We start from the raw sequence: 20,776 nt of genomic DNA, 5'->3' as shown, positions 1-20,776 counted from the left end.
CTTACTTATCCTGTCGCTGCAAGAGCGAGCAACAACGACTGAAGAGCGGCAAGAAGAAGCCAAGAAGAGAAGGAAAAGATCCCTCGAACGCGGGGATCTGAAAGCGAAGAGGCTCTTCCCACTTTCTCGCGGCCGCCGAAGACTCGGCATGGATCTTCCTCCTCTCTCGCCATTTTATTCCCGTCTGAAAAGGAGCGAACGACTTCTCTCAACCGCTCTCTGAGCGCAGAATCCTTTCTCGAAAGAACACCAACAATTTCGCATCAGGAAACTCGATCGACTATAAATTAAATCAAGAGAGAGAGAGGAAGTTTATGGTAAAAAAAAAACCTTTCAATTTTCAAATTGTATTGAATGATTCTTCAAGTTAAGTTAAGTCGATATCTTGCAAACGTCTGTCTAGATCGACGATTGTACGAGCGAGACAATTCGCGCGAAAGATCCAGCGGAATGTTCACGGTGTAGCGAAGTTATCTACTCTACATTCCTCGGTGCTCATTGCCGAAGCATTTTCCGGTCCAGCGGACCCTGTCACTTTGCGCGACGACTCGCAGTCGTTCGCGCTCTCGCCTCTTTTACTTCTCGCTAAGTGACTTCACCGGATCGTCCTGATCGGTGGCTAACTTCAAGTGGCCGTAATTAGCCAGCCGGAAACTTTCCTTCTTTCGCCAGCCGATGCCACCTATCGCCCTCGTAAAGTACAAACGCGTATAGCGTAGTGCTTTGCGAGAAAAGCTGACGATGCGTGTCACGAACGGGAAGATAGAACGAAGAAACAAAGAATCACGAACGCGGAAATCGATATTGTAACTCGCGTGAAAATATTAGAACCGTAAATAGAAGAAAGGATGTGAAACAAAACACGCGAAAACAGCAAACACTAAAACAGAAGTGTTTCTGAGACAGACGCGTGTACGTACGTTTACAATCATATAAGAGAAAAATACCATTTGATTTAATTAGGAATTATCACTACCGGCTGTGGTGAATATTGCAGCGGCTTGAAAATTTACTCGAAGAATAGCTACGCGTGGATTACGAGCGTCGTAAAAGAAAACAGGAATGAATCAAGGTTTTTCGCGGCCGCGCGAAGAGGAAGATGAAGAAGCTCGCCTCGGGCGATCAATTAAAGGGTTAACACGCACACGCGGGAGAAGCTCAGGAGGAGTGCCCTTCTCCACACACAGTGAGCAAGCCTTTTCAGGCAGCGACTTCCATTTCCCGCTTGTGCGAGCAGCATTTAATTACCGATAAATTAAATAATGAAGAAAACATCGGAGGTCGTGTGCAATGATAAATACGCTACCTTGCGACAGAAATAATCGATATTTCTTTTTATACATGTAATCCGTATCATCTCTAATCACGTAATTTCATATATAATGTATTTTAATATCGCTAATTTGTCTTCATAGTCGCTAAGACTACGTTGCTTAAAAAAAAATGCAACTGGGAGTCCAGTATGTTGTAAAATAGTCGGCAAATGAGATATTAAATACCGGACAGTAAAATATCGCGACTCGCGGCGAACACACTAATTAGCTGAACTGCGAAGGTAGTTTTGCTTCGAAGTAAAAAAAAAAAAATAAAACTCTAACGAAGCAGGAATAAAAAAAAAAGCTCGACGACAGAAAACGACGAGAAACTTCATCTCGCGTGCTAATAATCGTTAGCGTTCGCAGCTCTCAGATACGACCTTGACTCGAGCAGATTAAGTGGATTACAGAAATATCGATAAATTAATTATATCCTCGACGGCGGAGTTTGACTCTATTAAACATTAGGTGTATGATGTATATACGACATTTATGTCTCACGTTCGGGGTACCTACTCTTCCTACTTTCCCTTTTTCGCTCCATCCGTACTTTGATTCGATCTGATCATTTTTACCGCGGTTAGATTAATTTTACGTCGCGTCGTGATCATGTTCCGTCGTAACGACCTATCGATTCATTAGCCGATCGATTTATCTCTATTCCACCTGAAAAAATTCCACCACCTATGCGTATCAAACGAGCACATACGCCGTCTGATAAAACGGTATGCAAATTTCATGCTTCGCAATACTCGCGGGCTCGTGACATTTTAGGAGAGCGACTATTACAGTAATAAATACTCTTCATCGAGGACGGTCGGAACCACGGTGCGTTAAAGTATCGTTAAAGTGTCGTTAAGGTATCGCCGTCGATATACAACGCTGGCACGCGAGTCGAAACCGATCTATATAGTTTGTTCCGCAACGAAAAACCATCACCTCATCGCGTCGAATGAAAGAGTAATGAGATATTTCACATTTACTTTTTACAAAAGTTAATTTATACAATTAGGCGCGTTACACGTTTGCATGAATGAAACCGTAGCGACCGTCAGAGATGAAAAAACAAAAGGAAAAAAGCAGAACAAAAAATTGCGCCGTTGCGTGTAATCCGACGTGGCGGGTCACGTGTCAGGATCGCGCTTCTCAGAGACCACCCGCAAGAAAATCTCGCGTGCAAAAAGGTTGGGAGGCACTGATCTACACGCGTATTCTCGAAGGGAGAACGAAAGGGAGAGCGAGGAACGACCTGCGCGCACGCGGGAAAACGAGAGACCTCGTACGAAGGCCTCGTAAAGAGAGGACGGGACAGCGCCGTTGCATCTCTCTCTCCCCGTGATTACTGATTACTGAAACGATTTGCACCGTCCGTTCCGACGGAGCGATTAATTTCCGTAATGGAGTCGTACCCGGGGGATCATTCCTCATAGTTACCGATTATCATTAGGACGGATCTCGATATTGAATTCGTTCTGCTCGCCGAGACAATGAGAACTCTCGCGTCCCGATCGTGGTTACAAACGATAATAGCTCGATCGAGTCCGTTCGATCGCGACCGATCGAGCGAACTTCGTCCGGCGACTACGTGGATCTCGTGCGGATAGCTCGATATGCATAACCGAGCGCGATTGCGGCAATCGTAAATTCCACCTGATCCCGCGCCACCTTTTTGCACAAGTGCTCCGCAATCGAGTCTCCTTTTACCACGGATATACTCACTCGCAGAAATCTCGTTGAGATGAGCGGCAATCTGCGCGAGTATAAGAAGAGGTGCATCGACAGGTACCCCGAGAGAGGTTGCAAGAAGCGTGTCGTTCATGATACCGGAGTAAATTACGGGATAACGCGCTCGAAGTCGGAATTACGTAAGGTCAAAGTGTTACCGATATATATATATATATATATATATCGTGTCGATCTTTTTTGCCAGAAGTATGTCGTTGTGTAAAAAGATTTACAACTTTGTTCGTTTTCTTTTACCCTTCATCATCGGTCTAGCACTTTTATCGAAAGTGAATCTGAATTCACGATAATTCAAACCGTTTGATGCCGATTAGTCGCCGATTGCTTAGGAATCTTTGGGCGGATATAATACCTCGTGGAGAGCAAGAGCGCGGCGATCGAGAGGCCAAACGTATTTCGCGGCGGAGTCATAATTTCGTAATTGCGTTGCGGGAACGCGGAGTCTCTCTCGTGTATAGAAGAGAGAGATACACGCCGCGCAGCCGTTTCGTCCGCCAAAGATCTCTCCCGCAAGTAAGAATCATGCGTGGCTAGACGAACAGAGAGAGAGAGAGAGATACAGAGAAAGAAGAAAATATTCGCCGGTAGTGGCGCGCGGATTAGCCGATAATTCATACACGGCTATGATCTACCGCAAACTAATCATATACATATATATGTGCGCGTAGCAGCCAGAATGTCGAGTGCGGTAGAATTGTAAAGGCGAGGCTGCAGCTCTCCCGGTTGCAGGCGCGGTGCACTTTCACGGCTGCTCTTACGGGACATACGATCTCCATAATAAATCCCGCTCTTCGGCTTTCTTCGCCGATTCTTTATTCTCCGTATTTTCTCTCTCTCTCTCTCTCTCTTTTTCTTCTCCATCCCTTTCTCGTATCTCTCGTGGCGTACCTACCGGTAATATTGCTCGCTCTTGAACATTGGTCGAACGAACAGTGAGCGTCCGCGAACGGCAATTATCCGCATCGCAAGGCGAATAATCCCGCTAGGAAGAAAGATCGCGACAAGAAACCACCGCCCGGCAGCGAATCTCATTGCTAATTGTCTAGCGCCGATCCGCTTCGGTCGCTCTCTCCTGGACGGACGCGCCTTTCTATCAGCCGCGACCATAGATCACGGGCCGTACCGTTTATCAATTTTACGGAATGATTAGACACGTTCGTCTCGCGTGTTCGAAAGTGGAAGCATTATTGCGCTCGACAATCATCGCACGGTTGATTGTGCCATTTTCTGGATTTCGTTACCTGTAAGCCGCGTATAAAATATATATATCGTATAATACAGAAAAAAGCACGCAAGAAAATCATGTGCGTTACGCTTTCATTTTCATATCTAGATAAGTAGATAGTAAATAAGAGAAATCGTGAAATAATTTCAAAGTATTTCATTTCTCTTTGTACAACAAAAGAGTGCGCTTCGCACAAATAATTACGAGTGACAGATATTTCATTTTGCATTTCCGATCAGCTTTCACCAGACTTCTCCGCCAACTCGTCAACAAATGATTGGCGTCCTCCGAAAATACCGATTACGAACTATATCCAACAAGAGAAAGAGAGAAAAAAAAAGATAAAAAGACCAGTTCCTTGTTACTATAAATTCGCTCGGTTCGCTCGGTCCGCAAGAGTACGAATTCCGATTCCGGCACGCGGCGGCTGCCAGGATAAATGGTAATGGGCTTGGTCGGTTGAATAGTTGGTACACCGGGTAATGGCCTTCTGGTTCTTCCCCAGTTCTCCTCCATTTGCTATCGACTTTGCCTTGCGTTCGTTTCCACGTTCCGCTGCGTATAGAAGTGGAACGATATCGAAATCCTCGTGTTTCTCGCGTAATTGAACCCAAAAATGTACGTCTTTTTCTTCAATGCGTCGAATAAAAAAACACAATCTGCAACTTCAATATATTATCATACAATGCATCTTCAATATATTTTTCCGCAAATGCGGTAATCAAAAGAGTAGCACTAAGCTATTTTTCTTCTGCCTGACGTTTACCTCGACGTGGCAGCGAGAACAAAACTCAGAGGAGCAATGTTGAGGACACACGGTACGTGAGCATTGTCTCAACGAGACCGTAAATATTTCAACCCCGGTTTGTTTCGATCGTCGCTCGGTAGGGCCCGTATCACGCGTTCGAGAGAATTTTTCTTAAGCTCGCCGAAGAATTCTGACCACCCAGAATCCGAGAACAATTGATATACACACACGCATAATGCGTACGTTACTTCCACAATACATTTTCGCCGTGAAGTTTTACTTCGCGACACCGCCTGTGAAAGAAATTTCAAATAAAAATGGCGACTTACGAAACACACATCGCGCATTTATAATAATAATCTGACACGTAATAATAACTCTCCGAAGAATGTACACACAGTTCTCCGGTGTAACGTGCGGAATTGCGCGTAACACCCCGACGCGCTAAAATATTGGATGACAAGACATACAACACCCGGTGAACTTCCTGCAGTCTCTGCCGGTTCTCTCTTCCTGCCTTCGCACGTTCGCACGTACAAAACGTGCGAGCGCCTCTCGTCTTGCTCGTTCTTCTCTTTTTCGACCTTCTTCAAGCAGTGCTATACGATCTTCTTAATGAAGTCCGACAACAGGGCAGAACGAATACGTGCGAAGTCGCTGGACCGTGGTGCTATACCGGCCAAGCGGGGATTATAGGATACACTCTATGATCAAAAAGGTCGCAGACGACACACGGGAGTAATACGAGCGAAGTGTGTGCAGTATATCGTGCAAACTCACCGAGCCACGCTAAGAATAGCCATTACCGGCTTGTATAATAATATTAGGCTGTTTCGCGCGGAACGGCCGTTTCTCACACAAACGACTCTTCGCGCACAATTTCGTTGACAATTTTGTAACAGAAAGTTATTTGCGCGGATATATATTAATATAAAAAACAAATTATACATTTTGTTTTATACTTTTACATAAATTGTTGTATACGTCATTATGTGCGTCAATATAATTTATTTATTTCTCTCTCTCTCATAAGACATAATTAAAATTCGCGATCGTACGATGAGAAATTCTTGAGGCTTCTCGTCCGTTACACAATTACGCAATTACATAATCGTCCGTCGACTCTACATACTTCGGAGCGGGTTGCGCACTTAACACTTGAGGCTCGTATAAACAGAGAGAGAGAGAGAGATAGGATGCGCATGAATAGAGAATTAATACCTCGTATAAATGGAGGATGTGGGAAAACAGCGTAAACCAGGCTGCTAATCTGACGTTAACGGTTTCATTCGTATGTATGGGGGGGATAAGTACCACGAAAGAGCATTTTCAACATCCGCAATTACCGAGGCGCGTTATAAGTCCTTCCCTTTCGCTTAAATATTCCAGCAAGTCGTAAGTGCTCGTAGTTACTAATTAATCCGAAAAACACGTGTATTATACACAGGCGAAAGCCTGTATCACAACAAAATTCTCTCGGATATCATATGGAATTTTCTAAAAAGTTAGCTTCGATAAAAATCTGAGTTTGGAATCCGCAAATCGAATCGCACGGTAATAATAAGTCGAAGAGCGAATCTCTCGCCGTTACGATCAAGAGAATTGTAAGATACCATTAAGTTCTTTTCTTCAATAATCATATAAATGTAAATGCGCCAACGACCATCGTTTCTTCGCCGATAGATACGATCGATCGGCGTCGTATTTATTGGCGATAAGTTTATACACTGAGTAATGTTGTCCCGCGAGAACGATAATTCGAGAGTATAGAGTCACTTTCGATTAGAGAACTGATAATTACAGTCAATATCAGCACTTCAATTTTAACATCCTACATAGAGAAGTCGTAACGTGAAAGAATGCGCAATTCGCGCTTCTAATGTTCTTCGGACAAGACTTTTTTCTATTCGCGACGATTAATCGAACGAGTAGCCGACTCCTGCGTACTACCGCACAAATTACGAGGGATCTCGAAGAGCGACATAAACCGAACGACGAGCGCTACGAGACGGAATAAATCCGGGATGAACGGTAATTTACGCTCACGTGATAGCGTGATTAAAGCCGATATTAACATACAGACAGGCTTGTTCCCTCACGTGAAGTCACGGCCGTTCCGACTTATTTCACAAGTGCGCGTCCTTACATCCTTCATTTACAACCCTTAGGCGAGTTTATTAGAATAGTCGATTATGCATTTAAACAACGTAAAAAAAAAAACCATTAATCTACTAGATTAGCATCTCGCTTTTTCCCTTATTCGTGGTTCGGAATGTAAATTACAGGTCTCGTGAATAAAATCCCGAATTTATTTAACAGCACCTTAAAGTTAATTATAAATTAGAAAGAGTTCATAGTCACTTGAACACAATTATTAATTTTTTTTCACAGACTTGATTTTAAATTAATTGAATCAACCAGAAGTAATAAAAAAAGATTTAAAAAATTTTTGGGAGTATAGAAAAACCTTCAAAAATTCTGTTCTCTTCTAAATTTTGATCCTCGAAGGTCTAGGTCTACACTAAACGGTTACAAAACGCTCCTATGTGATGTATTAAAACTGGAAGCTCCTACATAACTTCAGCAAGAAGTTCCTTGCCGTATTTTCACGTAATGAATAGACAGTCATAAATCGTTGCATCGGACGCGTGATTGATCGAACGATCAATCGGATACCGTGCCAAAGCCACGAATATATAAATGACTTTGGCTAGTCGTATAGATCGACGAGCCTCATTTGACTGTACTATCGCCGCGCACGGCGATGATCGCACATCCCGATATTCACCCTCGAATGTACGATTCTTCGTAAACATCTTGTCACGAGAAACGTTTAGTCCCCGCGCTATCTTCACTAGCTGAGAGAATTAAGTGGGATCTTCGGGCTCTTTAATCTCAACAATGTTTCAATGCACTTTCACTGTGTTAAATTAATTAATAAGATTCCGAAAGAGAATTTGAAAATCTCCCTTTCTAAAATTTTAAATATAACAGTTATTAATCTCTCCAAACTTTCTAGTTTCTTCCATAATTAGAAAGTGCGTCGGTTCCTAGCTCCGATAATAAATTTAGTTGCAATTATTTCCATATTATAATCGAGTTGTTTTAACATAAATCGAAAACAATCTTGTAAATAAAAATAATACGTGACCGTCGAACCGCTGAAATTATGATTACGCTTGAAAAAAAAAAAAAAAAATAAAACAACACTACGTGTGTGTTTTTTTTTCAAGTCAGGTCTTTGCATCGTATTTCAACGAACAGTCGCTACAATTTTTACCGCTACACGTGACAAACGGCAATTAATTTAAAGTGCCGACCTCTCCCGTACGGCAAAATCGGACCGTTAAAGGTTAATAACAATCCGCGAGAAAGGTCGAGACAGCCTTGCCGTCGGGGTTTGACGTCGCGAACATTGGCCCGAATTACTTCGCCGGCGTGCTCTTCATTTTTCCGTCCCTTCCTGGCTATGCTCGTTTAACATCTCCCGAGGACGTCTTCCGGGAAGAATGACGAACCGATTGAAATACACGTGTGTACATGTGCGCCTGTGTGCGCGGTGGGCAAGGCAAACTGAATTCATCGACTGACAGCGAACGAGTGGCAGCACAAAGGGACTGCTAATTTGGCGCGGTGCCTCGCGAAACTGAGGCTGCTGAATCCTTTCTCGGCGATCCTTTGAGGACATTAGTATAGTAGGGAGTAGTAGCAGCGTGGATCAAAAGCCTCGAGGATAAGAGGTTATTCTCTTCGAGCACTTTGCTTTGATAAAAAATCCGACCGATGCACAAAAACGAAGTGTCTTCCTCGAAAAGAGCTCTCTTCCAATTACGCAATTTGTACTTTGATTGCCCATTGAACTACTTGATAGCTGGTTAGCTCGACAGTTCGGTCTTTGAATGCGCAGAGACTAAATTACCGCAGTTATTCAGCCATTTTTGACTCATTTTTTTATTTTGTTAAATAAATATAAAAATGTACCAAAAATATCTAATTGTTTTATTGCATTTCATTCATGTGTGTTTAACGAACACAAAGCGTCTTGAACGTATCACGCTTCCGCGGATTTATAAAACCTAACATTATCCCGAAGAGTGCTCCTCTCTCTTATCTAGGATGATCTGAAGTGGTAGCAAATCTCTATAGCGCGCATCTGAACCGCGCGGGATCTTCTCTTCCGCTCGGCTTATCCTCGTCAAGTTGGACAGCCGGTAAATTGAATCCCTTTTTCAGACAGCGCGGTATGGTGTTCGGTACGATTGGTCGGGGAATCACAGAAAGACTATTTCCATATGATACCGCGGTCTTGAGATCAAGATCACAGTTGGAGATAAAATATATGCTGACTTTTCTTTACACGTAAAATGTTTATTTATTTATTTGATTATAATATTAATTTCGTATGATATACATGAAGAACCAATTTGCTTTGAACAAACATCACACTGAAATAGCATCGCAACGCGATGAGAAACAAATTCTATACTCTTCGCAAAATTTGCATACGTAGTGTCGCATAAAAAGAGGAATGTATCGATATAAATATCACGAATACAAAGTATCAACGTTGGCATTTCCAAACTTCAATTTTGGATAGGATTTACGCAGCACGGGGGCAAGGTAAAACATTGTCTGTCGTAAAAATTCGTCGACGAGGCACCCAACGGGTGCCTTCAGTTCAGGTTTACGCAAGATCATAACTCAGATTAAGATGGCGCGTGTAACGTAGCGAGCGTTGTACTCGGCCACCTGTCGCATAATTTCCAGCCTAAGTCTCGCTCTTCTCTTGGCTTGTGGAACGCATGAATCCCAAGACGACGACGTTGAAATCGCGCGGATTTCGTGGAACCTTGTCGCAGAGGTTTCTTCTTCCTTACGCGCGATGAGAAATCACAAACGCGAGAATCAAAACTATAAAATTTCACAACCGGTTTTCTAAGAAACCTCAACGTAATTATTTCTTCTGTATCTGATTCAATTAATTCTATTCTTATATAAATAGCTCGAATCATTTCTCACACACACGTATTCTTTCTTTCAAAATACATGTAATTCAATTTACTGCTTTTCTCGACGATATTTTATTTCGTACAATGCGACTGATTTCTTCGCGATTCCCCCCCAAAAAAAACAATGACGACGATTTGATACAACGTATCAAGTCTCAAGGACAAGATAAAAGACTTAGGAACTCTGGAGAACTAGGCGAACAGGTGCGTTTAGGCGGTCCATTTTTGCATCGCGTGTTTTCGCATTCAAATACCTTTGGCGGAGCAATTTAAAACTCGTTTGGGCACAAAGGTGGGATCTCTCAACAACACGAAGCGATTTCGTGCAGCATCCGGTCTGAAGAAGAGACCCCGAGAGGACGGGGCAGAAAGAAATACCGAACACAGTCGAGAGAGAAAAGCTGGGTCATCAAATAGAAGATAAATCGCTCGGAGAGAAAAGAAGCGGATATAAAAATCTTATCTTCGTATAGAATGTTTCTTTAAAAGGATAATAAAAGACGGGACTGGCGAATTTGAATAGCACAACAAATTAGGAAGCATTATCTATATCTCATTTTATAAAGTAATTTTGCGATCAGAAAAATTACATTGCACACGTATTTTGGAGTCAGAAACATGATTTACAAAATAATTCCAAACATGATTTAAACACGACATATAATTCAGTTGATGTTACAGAGATTCTCTCAGCCACACGGTATATCCGATAGCTGCGTAGCAAGAGCAGAAGTAACGGAATTCCGGGATCCTCTAGCTATTCAATGATTCTAAAGGGTCACGTACATTCGTTCATGCGCGACCGGCCATCGATATTGCAGGGGAATAACTGTCGTTGGTAGTGCGTTGAGGACATGCCTCGGCGGGACTATCATTACTGATAATTGCGGCCAGCTCAACATCTCGTCCCACCCGGATCGTTTTATCCTCGTGTATAGACGAGAGCGATGCGATAACAGGATGTCTATTGCAAAAACAAAAACAAACAAAAAAGATACGTCTATTAAAGTAAAACGATCAAAAGCCTCGAGTCTTCTTCAAAGAAAACCTCCAAAAAGGAAGATCAGCTCGAACTTGAGCGAAAACGCAACACACCGAACGGCTATTTTGCGTCGAGAGCGATCGCGAGCCGCCGAAATTACGCCGAGCCAAATTGAACATACGCGAGCCGAGATAATAGAGCGATAAAACGATTTATAGTCCTTCTGTTAATTCTTTTTGCTACCTCGCATCGATCGAGAAGATGATCGAGCAAGATTCTGGCGATCTAATCAGCATACATACATCGATGATACACCCTGTGGAAAAAAAAAGACGAGCGAAGGAGCAAAGTACCGGCGTAATAATCTCATCCTATGCATTCGTTTCGTTAAATTCCACTTAACAAAGTCCCGCCGGCCATCTGAAAAAGAAGTAATCATAATTCATTCGTCGGCACTCTAACGCGCGCGCTCCCACTTCTTCTGCTAGCGATAAATCGTCTAATCGTGGGTCCAAGATCAGAGCTCCAGAGAGAGGTACTGTTTACGTTCGGCCCGTTTAAGGGCCGTGAAGCCCCGCGCGTCTGTCTTCGCGAGGCGAGAAATTTGCACGAGAGAGTGTTGCCGTTTATAACTTCGAAATCTGATCCCCATCGAGTTAAAACTGCAAGTAAATAATTTTCACGAGAGTTATATAATATATTCTCACTTCTCTTCTTCACAACAAAAAAATTATACATGTTCTTAGATGTTTATGTACATTTTTTGGGAACCGTAGAATAAAATTAAAATGTTTGAAAATGGATTTTTCGATAAAGACAAAGCAATTATAACACGCGTACTTGTGTATATTTCACGTAGATTAAAGTATCTTTAACTTCTAACAAAAATGTTTGCCGTATAATAGCAGGTTTGCTACCATTGAGAAATTAACCGAACAATTAATAACGCAGTATCGGCGAAATCTCGCACTATGCTCCGCAACCCATAATTTATCCTCGATTCCCTCCATTGTATCCTCACAACTGTGCCGTCTATTCTCTTCATATAGCTTTTAATTAATGAATCTAAAAATCATCTAATAATTAAACTCATCCAAGCGATACGACGCAAAAATAAGCGTGGCTTCGTGGCGAGATCGCGAATCGCGACATCTTCGCGCGCATCTCGGATTCGTATTTAACAAGTGACCGGCAACAACATGAGAAGAGACCCGCGCGGAGTGCAGAAAAAGAAATCATAATTTATACGTCGCCGCTGTCGGCGCGGACAATAAATCCGCCGGCGTTTCATCCAACTCTCGGTTGGTCCGCGCGCATTCGTCCAAGTCGCGCGCGGACGAAAGTTACCCGGGCCGCCTAGGGTGTCCATTATTCCCAGATAATTACATACTTCTCTCCCTCAGGAATTTTCGAAATGAGTTTCAGCCCCGCACTCGCTCTCTCACTCTCTTTCTGCCGTTCGTCCGCGGGATTGGTCCAGACGGGATGACCTGCCCTCGGCATCGGCGCCGATAAGTTTTTCTACACCCCGTAAAATACTACGCTGTGTGTGAGAGAAAACGAACGGTATCTCTGTCGCTCGAGAAGAAAAAGCGTATCTGACGAAAAAAATGCGGTGCCGGCTGTCGTCCGAGAAAATAAGACCGTAATAGACTGACGTTCTGAAGAAATTACTGACGAAGAGTCTTTCTTTTTACCTGTATTGAGTCGAGAAACAGCACATCAATTGTACGAATGTCATAAAACTAAAAAAAAAAAATACATAGACAAATATTATAATTAAATGTGATTTTCGCGAACGCGGTTTAGATATTTAGATTTTCTCTTTCTCTCACGTTGACTTGAAAAGAATTAATTAGCAATGTAGCGGTGGCGAACATGCTTTTATCTTTTATAAGGCTATAATTTCGGCCGCTCCTACTTTGCATTTTACGGAGGTATTAATAATTTCGCGTTTTGCGCGCTGGGAGAGAAACTTAACGCGAATCCATCAATTTTTCTTTCTCACGCGCGCGTCTGGCTTCGTCCAACATCGATATAATCATAGCAGAACTGTTTTTTTTTTTTTTGCGCGGAATGCGTAATAAACATCTCTGTCAACCTACTTTCGTTTATTTCTTCAAGGTTTCTTCTATAAGTAACTGACTGCGCACCTACGTCTTTATTCTGCAATATTATGAATGCGCGCCGCGGTCTCTGAAAACTCGATTTCAGCAGAATCATGTCGCGACCACTTCGCTCCAGATTACGTTCCATTGAACCGTAAAAGCTCAGCTTCCGGCTAACCGTTAAGTATAGCGGTCATATGCCGCGATGGACAGATAGGCGGAGACAAGAAGATAGAAGCGGAAAGAAACAAGCGACCCATTTCACGAAGTTCTGACAAGTTGACGACGATTTGATCTGCCAATCTCGCAGTTTAAGGAATTATAACATGTGTAACAGCTAATAATGCCTCACATCGCATATCAAACTTGACAGATTCCGATTCAAATTCACACTATTACATCAACAAAGACCAAAATCGTGCAGAACAAGACGAACTAGTAGGTATGTGCAAACCACCAGTACGGCAGAGATCTTTTGAATTTACCTACACTCTACCGTTACAGCGTATAAATCTCCGCGGACGCGTTACGGAGTTAGCGTTTAGTATAAATTTCGCACGAGTATCCAACAACGACAACGACGACGACGAATCGTCACGACTACACCTCATGGGCAAGAGATGGTGGTCGTCGTCGCTCGTTCACCGTGCGATACGAGCGTCGAACGCTTGAAACCTGGCGAAGATAACAGAAGCTGGTACCGCTACCACGCAGATGTGGGCGCCTCTATTACCTGACTGTTCAACCTGTTCTCTCGCCGCGCGATCGGTCTTACGCAAGACCGTGGCTGTGTTTCACGATTGTAAATTATATCGGCAAAGCACACACACACACACATTGATATGAATCTCTTTTTCTAGATTTTGAGACAAGAAACTTTGTGAAAATTGCTAGAATATTTCACAGAATTTTTCCGACACTTTGTAGAGATTTAGCACGAACTGCATTGGCAGTGATAAAATGCGATGGTCTCGATAGCATCGCTCGTAGCGAGATCTTTGAAAATCAGGAAAGGAATTCCGTACGACGGGCGCGCCATTATCAACCGTTAGAACTTTTATAACCCCGATCATGCAACACACGATGACGATTCCGGGCGCGCCACGCCTCTGCTGCCGCCGAGCAGAAAGAGTGAGAGAAAGAGAAAGAGCTCAACAAGGTCTCGGCAACCACGTGCTTGATCTTCAGATTCCGACGCATTTTCACGGATTGGACTCGCTCGCGCGATGAAGATAGCTATAAGGGACGAGCCGGCGAGCACCGTTGCACCTTAGAAGGGCAAGCGGAATAGCGATCAGGGAATTAGATTGCGCACCGTGCCAGGTGCCAGGTGTAAACACACCGAGACACGGGATCGTTAGTTTCTTCATACTGTCAAGCAGGCCAATCAAGCGCGCGCGTATATTTCTCTCGACGAAATCAAAAGACACGGGTAGTGCCTCTTATACGCGAAATTCATGCGATTAAGAAATTAGAAGATTTTCATGGGACACTATCTCAAGAAAACGACTAAACCGATCAATTTCGCGTCCAATTCAATTTTCCTCTCTTCCCTGTCGCGTGACTTTATTTTAGTTACGTTTTTAAAGACACGTGTCTAAAGTAAAGTCATGCGACTTTAGTCACGTGTTGTTTGTCCACTCCTCCCTATCTCTATTTTCCGAGTTTATATCTGAAAACGTAAATTGTCGCGAAATTCGATGACAAAAGTGACGGTTATTTTTGTGAGACGCGACATCGATCTCTCCCACGGTATAAAAATTCTGTCAAACGAGTGCGAGAGTGTAGCTAAAGAGACGATAAACGTCATCCTCGTCGGAGAACGAACAGCGTGCGACATCGTTCGTTCATTCGGAAGATTTTCCACGTGTCCGGCAAAACGTCGCGATCGCGTGACGGTCATAATCTACGACGGTCGCGCGAGACATCCACCGTGTACACGTATCTTAAAACCGAAACGCGACTTGCACGCATATATCCTCTCGCGAAAGCTAAACGGCAACTTCCTCGTGAGATAAAACGTCGCGGTACGGGACCCCGCTTCGGGGATTCCCCTCACCTCGTCCCGCAGCGCTCCTCGTCTCCTTAATGTACATTGCTTCCATCGACTTCCTCGTCCTCTTCGTCCTCTTATCGCGAGGCACAGTTGACACCGGACGAGCATTACGTAAGACCTACACGAGCCGCGGATTAAACGCGTATGTACGTGTACATGCACCCACATATGCGCCCAGTTGCCGCGCGCGATGTACGCGGAGCAGGCTAGCGCGAGCATGCAAATCCGTACACGCGCGTATCGGTATTAATATCGAGTGTAGGTAGGTAGGGTCGACGCAGCAGCAGCAGCAACAGCAGCATTGCACAAAAGGAACAAAAGAACGGAAAGGATAATCAGACTGTGTGTGCTCTTGACGTAGCACGAGATGAACAAACCTGACCGATGATGCTCGGATCGTGATTGCCGGAGAGCTCGCTACTCTTTCTTTCCTGCGACGAATGCTGCAGTCACAGCGAAACGGACATTTCCCTTGGTGGTAATCCGTCCCGTTGAAACGTCGTGCACGCGCGCGCATTCTCGGTGAGTAACTCGATAAAAATTTTGCATACGCAAATGTGGGATACAGAATATTAGTTTCAGAAGGTTTCAATTATCATTTGTGTGTATAGGTCCCTGTTGTTTGTTAGATACCCTGCAGTCTTTGAGGAAATTAGTCATTCGAATTACGAGTGTGTAGACAATAAGGAGAAGCTCCTCTAAACGGAAACGGCTAACGCGCAAAAAATCGCAAAATCGTGGGTGGAGGAACAAAGGTTTCCTTAATTAATGAGGGCTCGCTCTCGCTAATAACGATGCTATTATTGCGATACCACGGTTCATTAACATTTATCGGTAACGCAGCTGTTGTCTCGCCCGGCCTACTCGATGGCTATCGTTTAATTGGGGTCAGCCGATTAACTTGCGTTTAGCTTGGAATACACATTGCCGGCAGAAAGAGGGTCACCCGCTTCATCATCGCCTCATGATCATCGTCGATCATCGTCATCGCGATCATTAGTAGGTCGGCGATATGCCGCGCCCCGCGCATCGCGATGCTTAGAATACAATTGCACGTTAAAGAACAAACGACTAATGAAGTGGAATTTTTTCTCTGGGTCGGTAAGTACTTCGAGATGTTTCATTAGTGATTTTACGGTCAGTTAATGATGCTTTGTCAACAACGTGAATTGTCCGCCAAATCACGTCCGACGATTTTTTCAAAATAACGCAGACGCGATAAAGTTTTACAATTTGTTTACGTAAGTTCAATTAAGTCAAAAACACACGGCAAAAACGTGCGCGATGTCATTACGACAAATAGGCACAGGCGATGAGACAGTGAATAGCAGCGACGCGCTATAATCGGATGCTGCGAAATCGTATAATAGCAGCGGTGATTGAAGAAACCGCTAGCGCGCGCGCGCGTTTACAAATTCAAATTACCGTGATGAATGACGACGACACGACGACGACGGGATGAGCGACGAACGAATGTAATGACAAACACGCCGTTCGATAGTACGTATAATTCCCCTGTGACGTTCCGCGGGAGGAATCCTCGCGCGACCGTAATAATCGATAATTGATCGAGAAGGCCGTTTCTACGGAGAAACGAATCCCCGACTCCTCCATCTGTGACTGCGCGACCATTCGTCTCATCAAGAAGCAATTATGCAAATTCACGACGCAAACGGCAAACTACCGCGGCGTACAGATCGTCTTCGCATTTCTAGACGCGAGATTAGAGCGGGACTTTACGCGAATCGCGGAATAAATCGGTTTCAATTATTTCCCGCGGTTAAGTTCGATCGACCTTCAAGGGCGAAGCGATCAGAAAATTGGATCTTCCGATCCTTGATCTTGATGCGCCATTAATAATTTCCCCCCTCTCTCTCTCTCTCTCTCCTTGCCTATTATAGATCTCGCTCTCCGCGAATCGTATACACTCCCGTGAAAGTCCATTTCACTTTCGTATTGGCGCAGCGGCCTGATTCACGAATAATTCGAGAATCCGATGGCTGCGGCCGATTACGAACCGAGAGAGTTGGCTGATTTACGCCGGTATAATTAAACGAATTAGCCACACGGTCGGCAAACGAAATAAGAGCGCCGCGAGAGAGCATCCGGAGAATGTTACTCGTTACCGGAGCGATTTCGCGGGATAAACGACTTCAAAAGTCACGCACATTGCGTGCGCAGCGCCGGCAGATACGATCTGTTTTTAATTTTGCCCGTCGCGAAAGCATCGCGCGAAAACGCGCTCTCCGCGTCTCTACGTGCCTATCAGCTACAGATAAATGCACAACAAACGAATATCTTACTTCTCGCTGATCGACTCACCTATATCGATTTTATCGGAAACAAAACAATAAAGCGCTTTTCTTCGCGCTAAACACATACTTGTAAAGTACACTCATAAATTCTCGTCTTATCACAAAAACATTTGCAAGCAAAACCCGGCGCAAACACGATGCATTTGCACGATTTGCTCGAGGTCTTAAAGGCAATTACGCCGAAGGGAAACTGCAGTATCCATTATTTTTAACCTCGCGTCGCCGCGGTTGGTTAGCTCGGATTCAATTCCGCGCAGGGTGGAGGCGTAATGCTTGTTACTCTTGTGCGCCCTGTTCGTCGGGGCCGTGGACTGAAGACAGGTAAGAGCCAGGCTTTGTTTCGAAAGCAATCGGTCTTCCGCGGGATCTCCCACGATCGTTCCTCGCCGCCCCGACGATTCATGACAGAACAAATTACAGATCGGCAGAAAAAGGCGCTTCGTTCGCGGCTATGTTCGTCCCTACGTTCTTACCCCCTTACACGCGCGAGAACAACGCTCGCGATATACAAAGTCGTGAGGGCAAATTAATGGCGGTCATAATTTCGGCCGATAGTCGACCGATGATGATGTATCGATGCTAAATGCAACGGCGGAGTCGCCGCACCGCCGATTATTCACGGAATGTTAGTCCGATCTCTTAATCGCTACAAGGACGACAAGAGTCGTTTGTTTGAAAAAAAAGAGAGAGAGAGCTTTTCATCGTGGAAATAATTCAAGTTTCAGTTTTAGTCTCATTTGGAACATTCTCTTCCATAACGTCCGACGTAACAAGAAGCTCTCGGAGGCCTTTCACATCTAAGTAACTCGGGATACTTATTTGTTCGAGCATTCCTACTGTTCCTCTCGAAGTTCCGGGAAGTTAATTTACGGGCGTCGGGTTCGCGGTCGAAGTAAGTCTTCCACGAACATGGATATCGCGAGTCGTTCTCGGGAGGTAACTCGCAGGCCGGGAGCGCTTGTATAACGAGAGGGAGAGCGAACCGCGTCGCGAGATTATGAGATTCGAGTCGACGGAAATATACGCCGCGCGTCTCGCGCGGGGCTGCTTTCGACTGACTTATTTCGACCCGTTAGCCTAATTTCTCATTCCCGCGCCAAGGACGACCAGAAACGACTTCTGTTCTCTTCTGCAGTCACATCGGGGGTAGGAGACCGGGACGCGCGTCCACCGCCGGTATACCGGTTATTATCTTTTCGCATTTTTCGGCCGAGATTATTCTTGAAACGAATGGCCCTCTTAAGCCTCCAGACCGGATCATTAATCTGAGTTCGAGGATGGCCGGGGCGGGTATGACGGTCGCGCGGCGGGGATAGGATGAGCACCTACAAAGACCTTAGTGCGGCTGTGTGCCATCTCCACAATCGCTCTTTCACGAGAGTGATTTAAATAAAGGGTAAAGGACACTTCAAGGCTGACGGCAATTCTGTTCAATTTATGCACACGGATCCAATATATAACCCTTCTCGATTTTTTTTTTTTTCTATTTTATGCACCAAGCCGTCGCGCGAGTAAGCACGAGATAAGTTTACACATTAATCAAAAGTGGAAACTGCTTCTCAAGCCGCCGTATACCGGCCGATCCGAACGTGAAATCAGTTGAAACAAACACACACGGCTCGCCGTAATTGCCTTTCTCTTCTCGAGAAAGAAAGAGAAAGAGAGAAGGAGATTTATTTGTTGTTGTGTTTAATATTTAGAAACAAGTTATTATGTTCACTTTTTTTCGTCTAAACTCATTTTTGCGACTTGAGCACGGTGTGTATCGCGAGACGAACGATGTTCTTGAGAGACAGTAATGAATTCTATTCTGGCGTTCACTCGTGCGTAAATCAATTCTGACGGGTTGAAAGAGTTTCCGCGTCCGCATCGACACTAGGAAGCGGAAACCCAAGATGTACCGGTGTCGAGGGTCATTTATAGCAACATTCTGTGTGCGACGCGATGCCGCGCTGCGCTGACGTTTGTCGATGCGGTGCCGGTAGGCAGATAGGTAGGTAGGCAAGCGCGGTGCCGGGCTGTGATGCGTGCGCGGCAGGCCACCGTACAAGTACAATTGACTTCGACCTCCCTGGTACACTGGCCGCGCGCACGCGGCTGCCGAGAAAGCCACCTCATGGATCTTGATTCACTGCCTGGCATAACGCTCGGCCTCTGACAGTTCACGATATTCGAACCGCGCTCGTGCCTGCCGTATTTTCGCCGTTTTACCGCCGTCCTGTTATTCGCGATATTTCCGCGACGAATCATTTCTACCGCGATTTAACGATTTTATCGTGAGAGTAAGTTATTTTTTTTTTTTATTACAATTCTCGTACGCACTTGTGGAAAATTAGAAAATGTTTGTCGCCATATAATAGCACCGTTAGCAATAAAACGAGGCAGAAATGAGAATCCATATCAATACGATAAACGGATTTACTGGCGGTCAAGCAGCTTTTTATACGTGGTGGGAAGATAATCCGTTTAAAGGGATTTCATTCATTGAATTCGTTTAAAGCGCGAATTAAATTACAAATTAAAAGTGGTTGTCGACTCACGTGTTCGTCCACTGAGTACGTCAGCTCCCCGTCGTCGTAGAGAACAAACCACCTCCTCTGCCATCTCTGCAACATAGAAATTGATCGTTAGAAAAAATGTGTTGCTTCACACAAATGATTTATTTTTATTATAAAATTTTAATAATCCTTATCCTACAAGTTTTTTTTTAGATAAAAAGAAACGAGATTGATGTAATCACTCCAGATATTTATCGTAAGTGCCGCGATTTTACTTTACAAAGGACGAGATTACGTCAAGCGCTGGGAAAAACAGAGAACTTTCCACGGAGCGCTTCGCAATTTTCGCAGAAACGCCGAGAGAAAACAATTTCGCGCGACTCAAGGCTAGACCTGTTCGATTCGCCTTAAAGAAATCTCTAAGGCCTCCCGCTACGTCAGCTGGACAATTAGCACACGGCGGCCGTTAATTAGAAACAAAGTCGACGGAGAGGAACAAGCAAGAAGAAGTCGACGAGCAGACAGCAGCAGCCAGCAGCATTGTCACGATTTCTCTTTCGTTGCCACCTGTGAGCAACGCTGCGAAAAACTTTTCGCGCTGATTCGAACACGTTTCGAGACATTTTTCAAGAAAGTCGCATCGGCGACTCGCATCTCTCGCGTTCACTGACTTGACACTCTTGTCTTTTGTTAAATTTAAGAAATGCTATCTTGCAACCTCAGAAATGATTCTTCGAATTCCGTGTCATCTTTTATCATTACTGCATGTATCTGCA

General features: G+C 44.4%; 1 protein-coding gene across 5 annotated transcripts in view; it reads right to left on the bottom strand.

Moving 5' to 3' along the window:
• LOC109854191 (protein outspread) overlaps positions 1-20,776 on the bottom strand; it is a 114,628-nt gene that overhangs the window by 35,528 nt on the left and 58,324 nt on the right. For 3 of the 5 annotated variants that reach the window (XM_020427054.1, XM_020427052.1, XM_020427055.1), the window contains exon 1: positions 20,043-20,102. Coding sequence is in view for 2 of the 5 variants with exons in the window: in XM_020427050.1 (XP_020282639.1) it covers positions 20,043-20,108 (66 nt within the window). In the remaining 3 variants the exon portion in view is untranslated. Of the gene's footprint in view, positions 1-20,042; positions 20,109-20,776 lie in introns of those variants that run through there. The other 2 variants (XM_020427050.1, XM_020427051.1) reach the window with 1 other exon arrangement.

The sequence above is a fragment of the Pseudomyrmex gracilis genome, unplaced genomic scaffold (genome assembly GCF_002006095.1).
Source record: "Pseudomyrmex gracilis isolate BER0280 unplaced genomic scaffold, ASM200609v1 scaffold_60, whole genome shotgun sequence".
Classification (NCBI taxonomy): domain Eukaryota; kingdom Metazoa; phylum Arthropoda; class Insecta; order Hymenoptera; family Formicidae; genus Pseudomyrmex; species Pseudomyrmex gracilis.
This window is presented reverse-complemented; position numbering and strand designations above follow the sequence as displayed.